The sequence below is a fragment of the Carassius gibelio genome, chromosome A2 (genome assembly GCF_023724105.1).
Source record: "Carassius gibelio isolate Cgi1373 ecotype wild population from Czech Republic chromosome A2, carGib1.2-hapl.c, whole genome shotgun sequence".
Taxonomy (NCBI): Eukaryota; Metazoa; Chordata; class Actinopteri; order Cypriniformes; family Cyprinidae; genus Carassius; species Carassius gibelio.
The window spans coordinates 11,686,878-11,703,910 of record NC_068372.1 but is presented as its reverse complement, the minus strand read 5'-3'; the positions used below and the strand labels follow the sequence as shown (position 1 = coordinate 11,703,910).

Here is a 17,033-nt window from a genome sequence, read left to right as displayed (position 1 = left end):
TGGGCTTCTTTAACCGCTGTCTGTCACAGACAACGCTGTCACAGAATGGCCTCATTACCAAAGACACCTACAGTCATTATATACATACACATTTTGATCTATTTAATGTGTCCTTGCTGAATGAAAGCATTAATTTAATCTTCTTTTTTTACCATTAACTTTTATTGTTATAAAAATGTAATTGATGTGTTCAGAACTGTATAAAAATAGTAAATATGCAGAGTTAACTTTCTCAAAATGTAAATTTATTCAAGTCCAACAAAACAGCATCATAGTAAAAAGCTTAAAATAGATAAATGGTGTAAAAACAATAGTCATGAAGTTTGCCACACATTTCAGAATGTTAACATGTTAAGAAGCCATAATCGCAGAATTAAATAGCTAAAAGACTTGACAAAATAAAAAAGGTTAACAGGGAAACTGTACCTTATCCATCATCATGAGTGCTAATCAGTTTGGTAGATTTCTTCTAATATGACAGCTGGTTCTGCCTGAAAACAGCTAAACATCCACAAAATCCATTTTACTAGATTAAGTTCAATAAAATTATGGATCTGGAATCTGTCTCTGGAATCTGTCAGTTTTAATTATGTTAATTTTCCCCTTATTGAAAAAGTACATTTGGTTATGCTTAAAATGATCACAAGTTGTAAAAGACTAGATAAGCCGTTTTGTTTTACATGGAGTGGGTTGCCTGATGAGGGCAGACGTGTTAAGATAACATGACCAGCCAAATATGGATGACTTTATTATAGTAACTCACCTATTATTTGACTCTTTTGCTTATTGAATAAATGAGTTATTTCTACAATGGCTTCTGTACCTAAAAACCTAGTTACAATCCAAGACGAATCGCATAATGGCAAACATAAAAATAGAAACAAAAATATAGTGTGGACCCTTAAGCATTTCATCAATCTTTAGATTGTGTAAAATCTTGGAAAGTTGCAATTTATGGCACAGGAATAAGAAGTGCTTATATAAAGAAAAGAAGAGGAAACTGTTCTGGGTTTAAAAGTGAGCTCGGATTCTCTCCAGAGGATCAGTGTCCCACATATGTGGATCCCAAGCTTGGAACCAGCCTGTGAAGGTCGGGGGTTCGGCCCCCTGCTTTATGGTTGTGATGGGCAGCCCATGACGTCCAGAAGGATCGGAGTCCACATAGTCCTTAGCTACAGACACAGAACATACTCAGTTATGGGTTATATAGAATATAGAGTGCTATAGGAATGACATATTTTTCTCAGTCAACTTGTAAGTTAGCACCCTGCTGTTTCCCTCAACAAATATTTTCTATTGGCTTTTGGACTTTTATGAATTTTGAAGCCTAAATACAAAAGCTAAAGTTAGGCTATATACAAACTACGACTTAAATGTAACTACCATTAAGCTTCTGACAACTTTTCTGATGTTAACTTAAAATCTTTAACTTAGATATTCTCAAATAGAATAGACTGCATAAGTGTGAAAATAAGGAGACTACTGAGTAGAGAAGTTTAGTTGTTTGGCCTGATTAAGTTTAAGGTCCCTGACAATCTATCTTATCCCATTTAGTCATTTGTTAGCAACTGCCTTTTACAAGACAAGTAAAAGCCTTAAAATCATGAGTGGGATATTACTGCCATAGAATAAAATGGAAAAATATCTTTAGCTTGTGTTAACCAAAAATTCAATGACCTCAGGATGACTAAACTGGAAGTTTAGGACTCATTCCTGTAGCACTCAATTAACAGAATATTCTGTAACTATATTGAGTACAAATTGGAATTCTGTATTGAACAATCAGCATCCAGGAGCGGAACATGTTTTATGAAGGGGGATAATGTGTGTGGTTTTACTCAAGGTAAGGAAAGACAGAAAAAAATGTATCATGAAAAAATTATTTTGTAAACATCTCACACACCTATTTTTGGCGACTCCGTTTTTTCAACTTCATTGGCTTCTTTACCAATCCAAAGGAAGATCTAGAAAAAGCAGCAGTTCTTCAGCATTACTGGCCATTAACTATACAGTACATGTACAAGCTAATACAGTCTGTGTCCCAATTCAGAGTCTGCATCCTTTGAAGGCTGTTTTTTGAGACTGAATGCATCAATGTGACACAACAAAAGCGTTTATGGCCTCGAAATGGGCCCTTCGTTTCCCAGGACACAAACAATACAACAAATGGATCCTTCATGGCCCAGATTATCCCAAGATTCATTGTGCGCCAGTGATGACAGTTTTTTTTTTGAGAGACAATGCCAGATTACCCGGTTTTGTTCTGAAACATTTGAATAAAACTCCAGTACAAATGTTATTGCTGCACATCGGCTGCAGTTGTCACAGCAATCCTCCTTAGGCTAGACTTCCCCATTTAATGCACGGTTCAACCTTCACAGACTTTAAAGATATGGCCTTCGAAGTCTGTGTCCTTCTAAGAATGCATCCCCTGAATTGGGACACAGCTACAGTCTAACCCAAGACATGATATTTTAGTTTTTTTTTCCCTTCTGTAATCAAACCTGTTTTCAAACCTTTTTAACACAAACTGTATTAATATAGTAAAATAATAAAATAAAATAATTATATTGAAATTATATTAGTATTTATTTCTCCTTTCCAACATTTCTACATTTGAATTTAAAGGCTTTTAACAAATATTTTTATAAGTCACAAATATGAAAAATTAAATGTTAAAGTTTTTATTATTTCCATGACTTTCCCAGATCTATTTATAATAAATAAATAAATAAAAATGAGGGAACATGTTAGATCTGGGAAATCAATTTGTAATCTTGAAGCCCCATTAGAAGTTTGCTGAGACCCACCGGTTGAGAACCCCTGGTCTGAACTACATTCATGTACTGCATCAACTTACCTGATCCCAGGTGTCAAGCAACATGACATCATCGGTAGCTAAGTCTGACTGAGTGAAGTCTCCTGGAACTTCCTCAACCTAAGAAAACGAACAAGGCCTTCAACCCATGACATCACCATATTTACAAACTGCAGCTGTCCTCCAGCCTGCCTGTGTGTTTCTGTGACTCACTTACCACTAGCCGGCCTGTCTTATTGGAGCAGCCGAACAGACGTGGTGGTTTGATCATATTTCGTAGAGTTGGAGATGTCTGGTACTCCTTCTTCCCACCCACAGCCGACCAGAATCCAGCTGAAGAGAGAGCTATGTGAGAAAGGAGTTCATATAATATATAATTAAAACATGGCAGACTCTCACCTGGTTCTTTACCCTCGGCCACATCAGTGGATTGTCCTCCCAGCACACTTACAACATACTTTGCAGCTAACATTTCTTCCTCACTGGCACCTGCGCCTTTCCACACAAACACACAATCTGCCGACTTCAGCACAAATGCATCATTGGTATTTAATTTGGAAGCAGATGGTTCAACCTAAAATGGAAGTTATAGGTGATCAATGAGAAACATTACATTATAAGTATGACAGTATTCAGATTGTGACTGACCTCGACAGCGCGTGTGGCTCTAGAAGAGCTCTGTCGAATGTGGAAGAGGCGCATACTGCCTGTCTTGGTCTGGCCGTCTTTGCGGGATGTGCCTCCACTATGGATGATCATAGGTTTGCCCTTGAACAGACTCATCAGATGGGGGGGCTCTTGACCCTGTGTTACTCGCACCTGAGCAATTTATTGAGATGAATAAAATAATTTTAGCATCATTTTTTTTCTGGTGGTACATGTGACTACATCTGATAAAAGTCATAACAGAAAACTAGGTTAATTTAATGGCTCTTCTGATCAAGATCACACCCTGGTGGTTACTATCTAAAACACAGCAAATTTCTTGCCTTCCTTGCATTTTTATTTTATTTTATTTCTTATAGGCTTGCCCAACTCAAGTGGCATGTGAACACATAATAATTCCTACAAGATTGGGAAATCATAAAGTTGGTTCATGCAAAAACATACAACCCAAACCTGTACCCTATACGTTTGTCAGTAAACAGCATACTAACCATGTTAGCCAAAAACATTATTGTATTCTGTTTTCAAAATGCATTTTTCAAAATGCAGTTTTCTTCCAAAAACAAATTAGTCTCACCTGAACTGGAGCTCCTCCCATGGAGTCATCAAGCTGGACCGTAAGGAAAGCAGAAGCTGCTAGCTCATCCTGAGTGCTCTTCAGCCCCTGCCTGTCACACATCACATTTATGCAATAAAATGCCACTTTGTTCATACAATACACACAAAATATACTATAAAGCCCTATAAACACATATGGACTGACCAGGTGTAGATGATATGCTGCTCCCTAGTTCCCTGTTTATAACTGTAGAGGATCAGGTAACAGTCTCCCCCAAAGAACTGACCATAAGCAGAGGGATCCACTGGGACACGGTCCCCTCCCTCCACACGCCAGATCTGGCTCAGACAAACATGAGTGTTAATGACAGACTGATTAAAAAACATTTCCTATATGTATAAGCAGGGTACAGCTTAATTCTTTAAATGCCAAATTCAAGAAGACATTGGATTTGCTATTTGCAATGAACTGCAATGTAATATATGGTTTAAATCCAGTTGAAAATTTATATTTGGACCCTTACTGATGTAAGTGACATCAAAAGATTTCTAATCTAAATATCATTTTCATAAGGAAAAAATATTATATTTAGGCTGGATGGCCACTTAATTTGCTAGAATTAGTTTGGATTTAATTTAAGAATTATCGTAGAGCTATATCATGTTCATCAACTCAAGTTCCTCAAGTTATTATTATTTTTTAAAAGAAACTACAATAAAAAGGATTCTCTGATGAACAGAAATGTCCAAATAAATAAATAAATAAATATTAGAAAAACTTACCAACCCCAAACTTCTGAATGATAGTGTATCTACCTGTCACTGTGTGAAAGTTTAATTTTGATGAACAAAATGAAATTTACCTGGACTTTTCCAGAACCATCATCAACCATGTTGTGCTGGGCTGCCATGGCCTTGTTGTTATGGAGGCTGGAGGCATCGAAAGGAATCTGCTCAACATGGGCTATTTTGCCTATGGTGTAGGCCTTGGTTGGACCAGTGGTTTGGTCCTTGTCCTTCCAGTTAGAGAAAAACTGCTTGAACAGGGTGGTCTCACCCCCTGCAGGAAGGACCTGGATCTATAGCATCAATTATTGAAGGAACAGGGTCAGTAAACAGGTCATTAGTTCTTCATATATACAAACCCTGAATAATAATAGTAATAAACATATCTTAAGTCATATTTTATGTAATATCATATATGAAATCAGTACATCTAAATAAATAAATCTTTTTTGTAATTTTTTAAATAGTTTCTAAATGCAGATTTCTACATACAAGAATATTTAAATGGTAAAAACTCAATTACAAAAATATGCTGATAAATACAGGGTCCATTTATTTGACTGTCAATATGATCTGTTTAAAATCTTCATTATGTATGTACCTGTGTTTTACTAGAGTAGTTCTTCTCTTTGATGAACTGCTCTGCTGCTTTCATGGATGCTTTGCGCTCGGATGTGTTAGCATTTGGTCCTGTTGGTAAAGGGCAGAGGCATATGCTCAGTGAAGCTCTTCCCTATGTGTGAAAAATATGTGGTGCGTTTAAACAAAGGGCCCTAGTGATCTGTATTGCATGTCAGAATTATGGAAAAAGATGGTATCAGTCTGACATTAGATATGAGAGATATAAAAACTGATATAGAGCAGATTCAATGTCTAAACAGATACAATTGGCTGTTGAATAACATTATTTAAAATAATCGCATCATTTACTCAACCTCATGTTGTTTCAAACCTGTATGCATTATTTCTTTTGTGGAACAGAAAAGAAGATATTTTGGTAACCAAACTGTTTTGGGTCCCATTGACTTCCAGAGTATTTTTGGTCATGCTGTGGAAGTCTTTGGTTTGGTTATCAACATTCTACAAAACTTTGTGTGTGTGTGTTTCACAAAAGAAAGTAAGTCATAAAGGTTTGCGTGCATGTTCTTGATGACAACAGCCAATAAGTAAAGTTGTTTTGAGTAGAGTAAGTTAATACATTTTTATGAGTTCTTTGGAATAATGTGCACCAATGAACTATGCAAAATATGAGCATCAATGTGTGCTAGGAAAGAAAATAGGATTCATTTTTTAAATGTTTGTTTTTAAAGTTAACATCTCATGCACATTGAGACACACCTTTCCAAACAAATACATTCTTATCAACTCCATTGTCCAGGATATAGCATTCATCTAGGCAAAGCATCTCCTGCTTGAACGGGCTAGTCTGGGCCACAACAGATGTTTTCATGGAGCCAGAGGCATCTGAAATCTACAATAACAACAATGAACCACCAGATAGCAATCAGGCATGAATTAAAAAGAGATAAATAAAGGTGATGAAAGCTTAAGATAATGAGAAACACAATGTTTTATCCTTGTGTGAATAATGTAGACAGTAGTTTAGGCTTTACAGCTGTCAGCTGTAAATGTACAACAGCCTTCATAAATAATTAAGATGGTAAATACTCAGAACTAAGCTAAAATATAAGTAGAGATAATAGTCTTTATTACCATGTACAATGCTGCCTTCTTCTTGTTGGAGGTTTCCACTTCCTCATCGTCTGGAGTTGCTGGGGTGATGCTGGATTTGGGCCCAAGAACCTGTGAGAGGAAATACAGGACTTAAGGCTATATGGGAATTGCAGTGCTTTATTTCCAACACTCATCTAATGCTAAGTGGACTGAATATTGAACACTATGCTGAATGACCTAATAGCAGACTGAATATTTGCCACGCAAACTCATCCTCTCTCATTAAAGCCATGATGGATGCTTTCTCATTAACACAACACACAAGCCAGAGCCAGATCCCAAACAAGCAAGCCATTGTGCCAAGTTTTACATAAGGCTTGGTTGATGGTGTCCATTCCCTAATGTGTGGTTATTCAACATCTATGAAAATGTACCTCTGTATATAATTTTATAGAAATGTTTATATTGCTTAGTGCCAGCTAACATTTAACATTTAACATTGCTTTAACATTTAACAACCAGCAAACATAGATAAATAAATTGTAAGTGATTTTGAAGTGGATATCTACCCATATTGCTGATTAATTCAGATGGTGATTGAGTGGAAATTGTTACAGGAATAGTCAAGCTTAAATCTTTCACTCACTTTAGTAAGAGCATCTGGTTCAGCCCCATCCTCCACCATGATCAGCTTGGCCCTGCCGTTCCTCTCATTGTCCCGGATATCAATGGCCAACTGGGAGGCCTTTAGACGTTCAAAACGATTGCAGTCACTGCCGCACCACTGATAAATTTCCTAATGGAAAATGGGAAAAGTGTCTATAAAATGAATCAAACGTCGGTAAAACTTTTATTTTGAAGAAAAAAAAGAATTTTTTTTTTTTATTCAGCAAGGATGTATTACTTGTAATTAAAATGGTACAAATTGACATTAAATATGCCTATAATGTTATAAATATTGAATGCTACTTCTTTTGAACTTTCTTTTCATTATAGAATCTTTAAAAAAAAAACACTTAATTTTCACAAAAATATTAAGCATCATTGATAATAATAAGAAATGTGTCTTCAGAAGCCAGTCAGAATATTAAATCATTTCCGAAGGATCATGTGACACTGAAGATTGGAGTAATGGCTACTGAAAATTCAACTTGCCATCACATAAGAAATTACACTTTATACTGAAATAGAAAAAAAGCTATTTTAAATTTTTATCGTAGTGAAATATTATTACAATTTTAAATAACTATTTTCAGCGAGCAAAAGAGTTCTTTTAAAAACATTAAATCACACTAACTTACAACTTTTAAACTGAAGTGTATATCACAGATTATATTCAAATATTTTAGTATATTTTAAACTATTCAGATGTGTTCTATTGACAGATCTAGTTGTTATAGTAAAGTATAAAAAATAAAACAAAATGATTTCAGTCTGGTCAGTTATCAGTACCTTCCCCAAGTCTACGATAAAGCAGTCTCCTTTGTTAAAGCTGCTCCAAGACATCTCCACCTCAGTGGCTCTGATGGCCCTCCTGCCCTTGATGTGCAGCAAACGCTTCACATCCACATCATTGGTCAACACGTGATGGAAGCCAGATGCAACCCCACCTTGCTGAGGAGTCAGAAAAGACAGTTGACTCATTACTTTACATAAAATGATACTGGGATATTTGCCAAAATAAAAAGTAAAAAACAAGCAAATAACTAAATGCACACCACTCAGCAGAGCGCTTCTCTAAGAGCCATCCAAATTTACTGAGCTAAGCAAATTGCAAGGTAAAATGTGCCATGACTAAATGGATGTTTTAGAGCCATAATTGATTCTACCCTGATGCTTCTACAAAGTAAACGCAGCAGGAAGCAGTGTTAATTTTGACACGAAATTTTAATTTAGTTTTAGTCTTAGTCTTTTGACTATAATTCTTTTTAGTTTTAGTCAAGTTTTAGTCATCTGATTTGTTTTAATTTTAGTCTTATTTTAGTCGACTAAAATTGCTTGGTATTTTAGTCGACTAAAATTGCTTGGTATTTTAGTCGACTAAAATAAGACTAAAATCAATAACAGATTTACTAGACAATTTTTTACAGCTGGTATAGGAAACAAACTTAACCAAAATATATAAAACACAAATTCAACTTTATTTCAACACAACTGTGTCTTTATTTCGATTCAAAAGCTTTTATGCAGCAACAAACACTGTCATGATAATGTAAACAATAACTAGCTGCCAAAAGAAAAATAAAGTTAGGTCCAGGACCTTAAAGTTTACAGCTGAGCTGAACAATAAGTGCATACATTTAAAGTAAATATTTAATAAGTTGGCAGCTAGGTGGATAAAAAAAGTAACAAGATTTTATAAGGTATTCATTTGTCTAGCAATATTGTATGTTTTAAATACTACAATATTGCTAGATTTGTATGTATGATAGGATGTGAACATTCATGTTTCACATGACTAATATATAAATATTTGTGATATTGTCAACAAGTAGAACATTATAAAATATACTAAACATTAGTATTAATCAAATGTATTTATCATGATATTACGTATTAGTATTGTGCTCGCATCTAATTTGAAGAAGGGGCTATTTTACAGTACTTTTCAGTTCGTAATATTTAATGCTACAACATCTACGCACTGCACTATTCCAATTTTGCTTAGCTCAATAAACAAAAGAACATCGTTGTAAAATTACATTTGAGAAAATGTCCGGGTGGCTCGTCTGTAAATGTCTTTTCAAATTGGTTGTGTTCTTGCCACGAATGAGCGCTCTGCGTGCTTTACACTTTGTTTTGTTTTGTTCGTCGTCAAACGTGAAGTGAGCTGTGGACATTTTGTCGCTCTTTTAGACAGTAGGGACTTTAAGCAACAGCTGCGAATGGAACGGCTACAGCGACCGGAAGTTTGCCGTCACACCGCTGTAGCCAAGAACGTAAAAGTCACTAAGCAACGGTAAAACAGAACAGCGCAACGCAGCATTAATTCATTTATTGAGATCCAAAAAAATATATAATTTAAAAAAGCAAGAGAAGGATTGCTTTTGGCGTTAAATGACAATCTTTTGTCAGATGAGGAGTTTTTAATATTGTATGATGTAAATAAGTCTAAAAACATAACATTTATTTACCTAACCTCTCACGTTGTAGCGACTCTGGCAAATCAGCTGTTCTCCCGTAGTAGACCGTTAAAGTAGAACGTCACAAAGTAGCAGTTAAATTCGCGCAGGCGCAATACAACGCCAGAATGGCGTTGCCGTTCCACCAGAGGCTGTTGCTTAAAGTCCCTATCACCTCTTCGAATGCCGACTTCCCGGGAGCTCATAAAAACTGAAAACCTTCGCTTCACGTCTCAATAAGTCAGGCTCTGATTGGTTCTCTTCTCTCATGCAGTCTGTTCTGTTTTGCCGGTTCTTTTGCTCATTCCTCGCATCTCTCCCGTCTGCTGATTTGATTTTCGTCACAGTCTATTTTCGTCTCGTCCTTTATTCGTTGACGATAATGTCAATCAATTTAGTCATAGTTTTAGTCTCCATCAGTGCCTTCTATTTTAGTTTTCGTTTCGTTTTCGTCAGCAAAAATATATTCGTGACGAAAATAATGACGAAAATATTTAGTCAACGAAATTAACACTGGCAGGAAGACTACTTTTGCACTCTCATTGCAAGTTAATGATTAACTCTGCTTCTAAGAAGGGCTATTTCTATTAAAGCAAAGGTGAGTTTACCTTATACTTGATGCCAGACTTGAAGTAGCCCAGGAAGGTGAGCGACTCGTTGTTTTGGACCTCACGGAATTGAACTGGACCACCTCCAAGAAAATCATCCAGCTGTGTGGAGAAGATAGCTGCAGCTCCACTTTCATCTTGAGAACACTCATTGCCTGAAGAAGAGGGAGATAATCACAGGAAAATTTGTGAAAAGGCTTGCTTGTCTGTGCTATCTTATATATATATATATATATATATATATATATATATATATATATATATATATATATATATATATATATATATATATTGATGAATATATGATGAATAAAAATGCTTGAAGAAACCTTAAGTAGTTTGTGATATAATATGTAATATAAAAATATATTAACAAAACTGCTTGACTGCTTATTAAATATTTGTAAACATTTTGTCGGCCAATATCTGATATCACAGAGAGGACCCCCGAAGACCTTCATGTGTCACAGTGTTATTTCACTATTATTTATATACTGTTAATTTAATTAGATTATATTTCTTTATATTTTAGTTTTAGTTTAGTTTTAGTAATTCTGTTGTGCTTTGTCATTTTTATTTTATGTTTCTTTATATTTCTATTTAGCTTTAATTGAAATAAATTAATTTAATTTAATAATAAATTAATTAATAATTAATACATTTAATTAATAAATTAATTTCTTTTAAGTTTTTACATAATATTGATATTCTATTTAATAAAATATTTTAATTAAATAAAATATTTTTAATAGTTTTAGCGTACAATAACAACCTTTTATGTCAGTAAGGTCAATATGTCAATTAAAATATAGAATAATTTCAAGCCAAGTTTAGTTCAGGCTGTAAAATATCATGTGATGCAGCTCCCCTTGAATCATATTTGATACTTGATACATGAAATATCATGATACATCATGCATTTTCCTCTTTTTTTTTTTTGAAAATGATGTTGATACATTCATGTATTCAATATGCAAGGAAATATATATATATATATAATTTTTTTTTGACTGAGTCATTAAATTGACACATTTCCCAGAAATCTAAATTAATTTTCTTTCGCTTCTTTTACACTATTTTTACACTATCATTTCACACAAAAGCAGCATACAAGAAAAAAACTGTGAGAACTGTTTAAGGTTAGATGATTATGTTAGAAAAGAAAAAACAGCTTACAGGAACAGTCAAACTGACCTCACTTGCCAAGCAGCACTAGCATTGGATTTGTCCTTTGCAAAATAAGAACCAAATTAAAACCATAAAGAAGCCACATGGAGCACATTGCGAGATTTTCCACTCTGTGTCCTCAAATAAACCTTTTCTTCTCACATTACAGCTCCATTCAAACGGATAAGAACTCCTATGGTTTTGAGCATGCTTGTGAGCAAAACAAGTAAGTATTCACTGGGTAGAACCAAAACTGCATTTCACTGATCAGTCTCTGAAATTAAACAAGAGACCACATAAACCTAAGTGGGCTGAGAGCCAACGGTTGATGCAGTGCCAAGAAAACAAGTGAAGGCATGCTTTAGTCTGTGGAGTTGAATGCCCATTAAAATCCCTTTAAGTGACTACCCTTCTAAGGTATGCCATCTGTACTTGATCAAAGTGCACTTAAAGAATTCTTTATATTTCTGTGAGCTAATGGTGGAAGCTCGTGAGAATTCACAGCATTCATAAAAAAATAAAAGTAGACAAAAAGTTTCGGGACTGGCTTCAATTCGCAAGATTCTGAAGTGTGCATATGATGGATGCAATGAGGCCAAGGCAGATGATTTGTAAATGTCAGTAATGCAAAACTGATGCTGTGGCAACTGATGCTGGGTGGTCACATGAAAATAACAACATGATGAACATACAGTAGTATGTCTGGATTAGTACGTAAATTCATACTATATAGAACATATTTTTTACTTAGAGTATGTGATTTAGAATGCAGCCAGTGACTTTTTTTTTCCCTCAATGAATCAGTGTTTTTGAATTAATCGGTTGAATGAATGATTAAATAAGCCATTCATATTCATATTCAAATTACTGAAGATAAAAATGGTCTAATGTCTACCATCAATAGTGTAGTGATGTACACTACAAAGCAACTTTCTGTTGGTCAGTGAGGCAAATTCAGGTGACCAACATGAACCGTTGGTAAAATTGTAATGTGGAGACATGAAAACAGGGTTGAGAATCCAAGTGCTGGCTTTATTTATAAGAGTGGTGAAAAAAGGGCAGGGTCATTCAACAGCAAACAAGTATAATCCAGGAAGAGACAAAAGAGTAATCTAAAAGACAAGCAATTGTCAGGGCAGGCAGCAAACAATCGTAATCCAGGGTAAACAGTCCAGGGTCAAAAGGCAAGGCAAGACAATGCAAGGCACTTGGAAACACAAAGATGTAATAGGCTATCAATAGCTATGTTTCAATCCACCTACCGTATTTTTCGGACTATAAGTCGCACCTGAGTATAAGTCGCATCAGTCCAAAAATAAGTCATGATGAGGAAAAAAACATATAAAAGTCGCACTGGACTATAAGTCGCATTTCTTTAGAACCAAGAACCAAGAGAAAATATTACCGTCTACAGCCCCGAGAGGGCGCTCTATGCTGCTCAGTAGTAGACTACAGGAGCACTGAGCGGCATAGAGCTCCCTCTTGTGGCTATAGACAGTAATGTTTTCTCTTGGTTTATTTCTCTCTGTGCATGTCAAATTAATTTTGATAAGTCGCACCTGACTATAAGTCGCAGCCAAACTATGAAAAAAAGTGTGACTTATAGTCCGGAAAATACGGTATTTGTATGCACATTTTGGATTATCGCATATAAAAATGCTGGATGGAAACACCAAAGTGCGCATAAATTCTACAAATCCGCATAAAAAACGTATGCGCACAACTGAGTAGGATTAACTTTTTATCTGATAAGAAAAAGTTCCTGTCATCAAATTATTTCTGTATAATTTCTGCCTAACATGACTGCATTCCCAAACAGCAGGCATGCACCTATAAAAGCAATGACCAAATTTGTGTTATGTCAGCTCTCTCTGAAGCACAAGTAATTTATTACATATGAAAATTATTATATTCAGTGGCTTCTCCTAGTTTTCTTAGATATTTTTATTGCCAGTTTATTAGGAAGTGAGAATTTTGTTCTCTGACTCATTGAATAGAAACGGTGCTATATTTGCAAATGATTTATGTGATATTCCAGTTTTGCGCATAAGTTAAATTTGCATCTTTGGAAGGAGACATAGTTAATAACCAGCAACATGTGTGGATGAGTGCAAACTTTAAAGTGTGAATGATGAAGGTAACAAGATACAGATGAACACAATAAGTGATGTTGAGTCCAAGCAAAGGATTATGGGGAATGTAGTCTGTGAATGTGGCAAGAGTCGGGGGTGGAGTGCCCTCTGGTGGAGTTCATGGGCACTCCAGCTAGAGATCGTGATAATATATGAGTAATATAAGCATGGGGAAATCTTTTGCATATTCACATAAAATTGCCAATCAACCAAATTAGTTTATGGCTGAACTGACGTATTAAACACTGGAGTAAAGATTCAAATGCATTAATGCTTAAATTTATGGCAGATGCCACTGACAGAAATATAAAAAAAACATATCTTTGTAAAGAAATTTACATAACATAACATTAAATAACACTCATTTCTCAAGAGCTAAACAAAACATCCTAGTACTTTCTTACGGCAAAAGCAGCATTCAAAATTAAATGGTGTGAAACTGAAAAAGACAGACAGGCCACATCCTTCCTTACTAAACATAGCAAATAAAAAATGTATGTGGTTCACCATGTGTGAAAAGATATATTCATATTATTGTACATCCATACTGTAACTAAAATTATTCTATTCTATTCAGACCACCAGGTGTGTCACTTACCCATCCACATGTGTATATAGTATGAGGGTGCGGTGGTGGTGTACAGCAGGAGATAGGCATCACCCGTATAGAAGTTGCCATAGAGATTCTTAGGTACTGGCTTCAGGTCCATGTTCTCAATGCGCCATATCTGCAGACCAGGAGCTTTCCCTGCAGTCTCAAACTCCTTATGGGACACCATAGTGACTAAAGGTGAAGCAGAAAATAAAAGGTTTGGATGTATTATCAGGTCATTGCACCAATAATGAGAAAAAAGAAGCATCTGTTCCTCTGACAATGCTGTAGGTTATTGCTTGAGCACTCTATGAAGTCTGAATCTTCTGACGTCTGTGATTCTGGAATCACTGACTCCCATAAGCACAGTCTGGCACAGCATGGGGACTATCTGCACCATTTACTCACATGCAAAAACTCAGATGCAAATGTTATGCACCACACAATACAGCTCTGTGCCTGTGTGACAGGATATATAAGACTGAGCCTTTGAAAAGAGGATCTTAGTCAGCATAGTGCTGATTAAAAAACACCGCTGATAAGGAAGAGAAACACATGGTCAAGGTGATAAACTTGGCTTACATGCTACCTAAACTGAACTATCTGAAGTCAACATTAGTATCTTTCAGAAATTAATCTAAACATTTAACAAAGTGTTATGCTTTTCATATAGAAATCAATGAAGGATACATTCTGCATTCAGTCATGTTAATGTTAATCCGTTTTTATGCTGGTATACAAGATAATAAGCCTCCATGTCATTGCAGTCCATCTACAGCAAATACTTATGGGTTTTAATTCGTTGTTTTCTATTTGGAATATTATAAATATAGGTCATGGCTTTGAAGCACAGAAACCACATTCCAAATGCAAATGTATTTTACATATTTCCTGCAGCAGGTGTAAATGGCTCTCTGACAAATTTTATAGACCATGTCATTGTATTATTAATTCAACCTGTTTCACTTATCAAATTAACAGCCAAAGAGGCTTTGCTGCTGTGCTGTTATGTAATACAATGGTTTTATATACAATTTATTGTACAATTTTGTCTTTTAAAAGAAGCCCCTATGCTCAAGTGTGCATTTATTTAAGCAAAATACAGTATTATTGTGTAATTTATTGATGTGATGGCAAAACTGCATATTGAACAGTCATTACTCCAGTCTTCAGTGTCACAAGAAGATCCTTGAAAAATCATGCTGAATTGGTGCTAGTCAAGAAACTTTACATTTACATGAAAAGCATTCATATATATATATATATATATATATATATATATATATATATATATATATATATATATATATATATATATATATATATATATATATATATATATATCCTGCAAAAATTTAAGTCCTTCCTTCACTGTTGTACTTTACTGTATTCAAAGCCTGTCAGCTTTCAGAGCATAAGTGATTCACTGTACTACTACTTTAGTAGGCTACTGACAGCGAATTTGGACTTTGTTTTACGATGGTGGAAACGTGGCATGCATTAAAGAATGTTCCCATCTGGATAACAAATATTTAGCAAACATTGCGTTACTGTGTGAGCGCAGTGTTACATTTATATGCTATTATATTTTTTACTTGGAGACAGTAAAGAACTCTCCATTCGCTTTGTTATCATTATGCATCCAGTGAATTTTAAGTGCGATATGACGTAAAATCAGAAAACTTACGAGATTGTAGCAGATGCAGAAAGCTGTCCGTGAACGAGAAAAAGCGATACGTTGGCAGATAAAGTATAGTCTTTCTTTACCGATTCCGCGATTTAACTGGAGGGAGTGTCTGTAAAACGGGGCGTGTATGAACACAGTGATCTTTCAATACAATTGTAGGCTATTTTAAAACTGATGTCAGCTGACCACATGTACACCATTTTTGGGCATTAGACTCATAATGAATGTGTGCATGATGTCAGTATACAAACAAACACAGAAAAATAAAACAAAATAAAATAAAATAAATAAATAAACAAACAGCTCACTAGGTTTTGAAACGTTGGATCTTTGGCTTAATATTTGAGTCTAAAAGCTTGTGTTTACTTTACCCAACCCCCACCCACCATTTCAACATAGGCTACCTAAATAATATACCATATGAACTGTTTTATGTCCGTCTAAAGTACTCAGTATGTTCAATATAAGGTTACAAGAGCAACTGTGATGACAAACACAGTAAATTTACTGAAACATTGTCGGCAAACTTGAATACGTTTTAAACTTCTGATAGAGGATGCACTGCTTTAAAATATGTGTTCTATACAAGGGCCTTGCAAAATGGCAGATAAAAGAGTATCATGTAAAATAAGAATCAGATGCTGCTTTTGTGGGTTGCCTACAACTGAAATGGTGGGGAGGCTTGAAACTTGAAACATCTCCCTCACTAACATGTGCTTTCAATTAACCCACAGACATGTAAAGCCATTTAAAATAGCAAAGCATTTATTGAATATAAATGCTCAGAGAAGAGCTAAAACAAATTACATTACAGATGGACATTTTTAATGTGTTTCATAAATTCTCATATCTTATTGATTTCAACTCAAAGACATTTACAGGCTTATATTTCTTACTTCCTGAAATAAAACATGCATCTACAACACATGAACAGTAATTTCTATTTTTACATACAAAAATGTTGGTCAAAAATGGTAACTGATAACCAAAAGCAACCTGAACTTTGGAGGTTGAGGCATACTGTGAAAGCTTCATTGTTAACCACATAAAATGAGAACTTGAGAACTTTTCTGCTTAGTAACATCATTCAGTAATATTTACCAGATTATAATCATGATCATAAACTGGAATCTGGAAGTAGAGCTGATGAAGAGCATATGTTAATGCTAATAAAGCTCATAAAGGTAGTGGGTTTCCGGGATTAAACACATCAGCAGTGTGAT

General features: G+C 35.1%; 1 protein-coding gene across 1 annotated transcript; it reads right to left on the bottom strand.

Moving 5' to 3' along the window:
• Nucleotides 1-223: 223 nt before the first annotated feature.
• LOC128026479 (scinderin) lies at nucleotides 224-15,948 on the bottom strand. Its single transcript, XM_052613669.1, has 17 exons — nucleotides 15,811-15,948; nucleotides 14,130-14,315; nucleotides 10,233-10,387; nucleotides 7,955-8,116; nucleotides 7,149-7,298; nucleotides 6,542-6,631; nucleotides 6,167-6,299; nucleotides 5,430-5,518; nucleotides 4,906-5,121; nucleotides 4,248-4,381; nucleotides 4,062-4,152; nucleotides 3,467-3,637; nucleotides 3,218-3,392; nucleotides 3,036-3,151; nucleotides 2,861-2,938; nucleotides 1,904-1,964; nucleotides 224-1,172 (listed from the first exon to the last, which is right to left on the bottom strand). The coding sequence occupies exons 2-17, from the start codon at nucleotides 14,308-14,310 to the stop codon at nucleotides 1,012-1,014; spliced, it is 2,163 nt and encodes a 720-aa protein (XP_052469629.1). The 5' UTR covers nucleotides 14,311-14,315; nucleotides 15,811-15,948; the 3' UTR covers nucleotides 224-1,011.
• Between the last annotated feature and the right edge of the window lie 1,085 nt (nucleotides 15,949-17,033).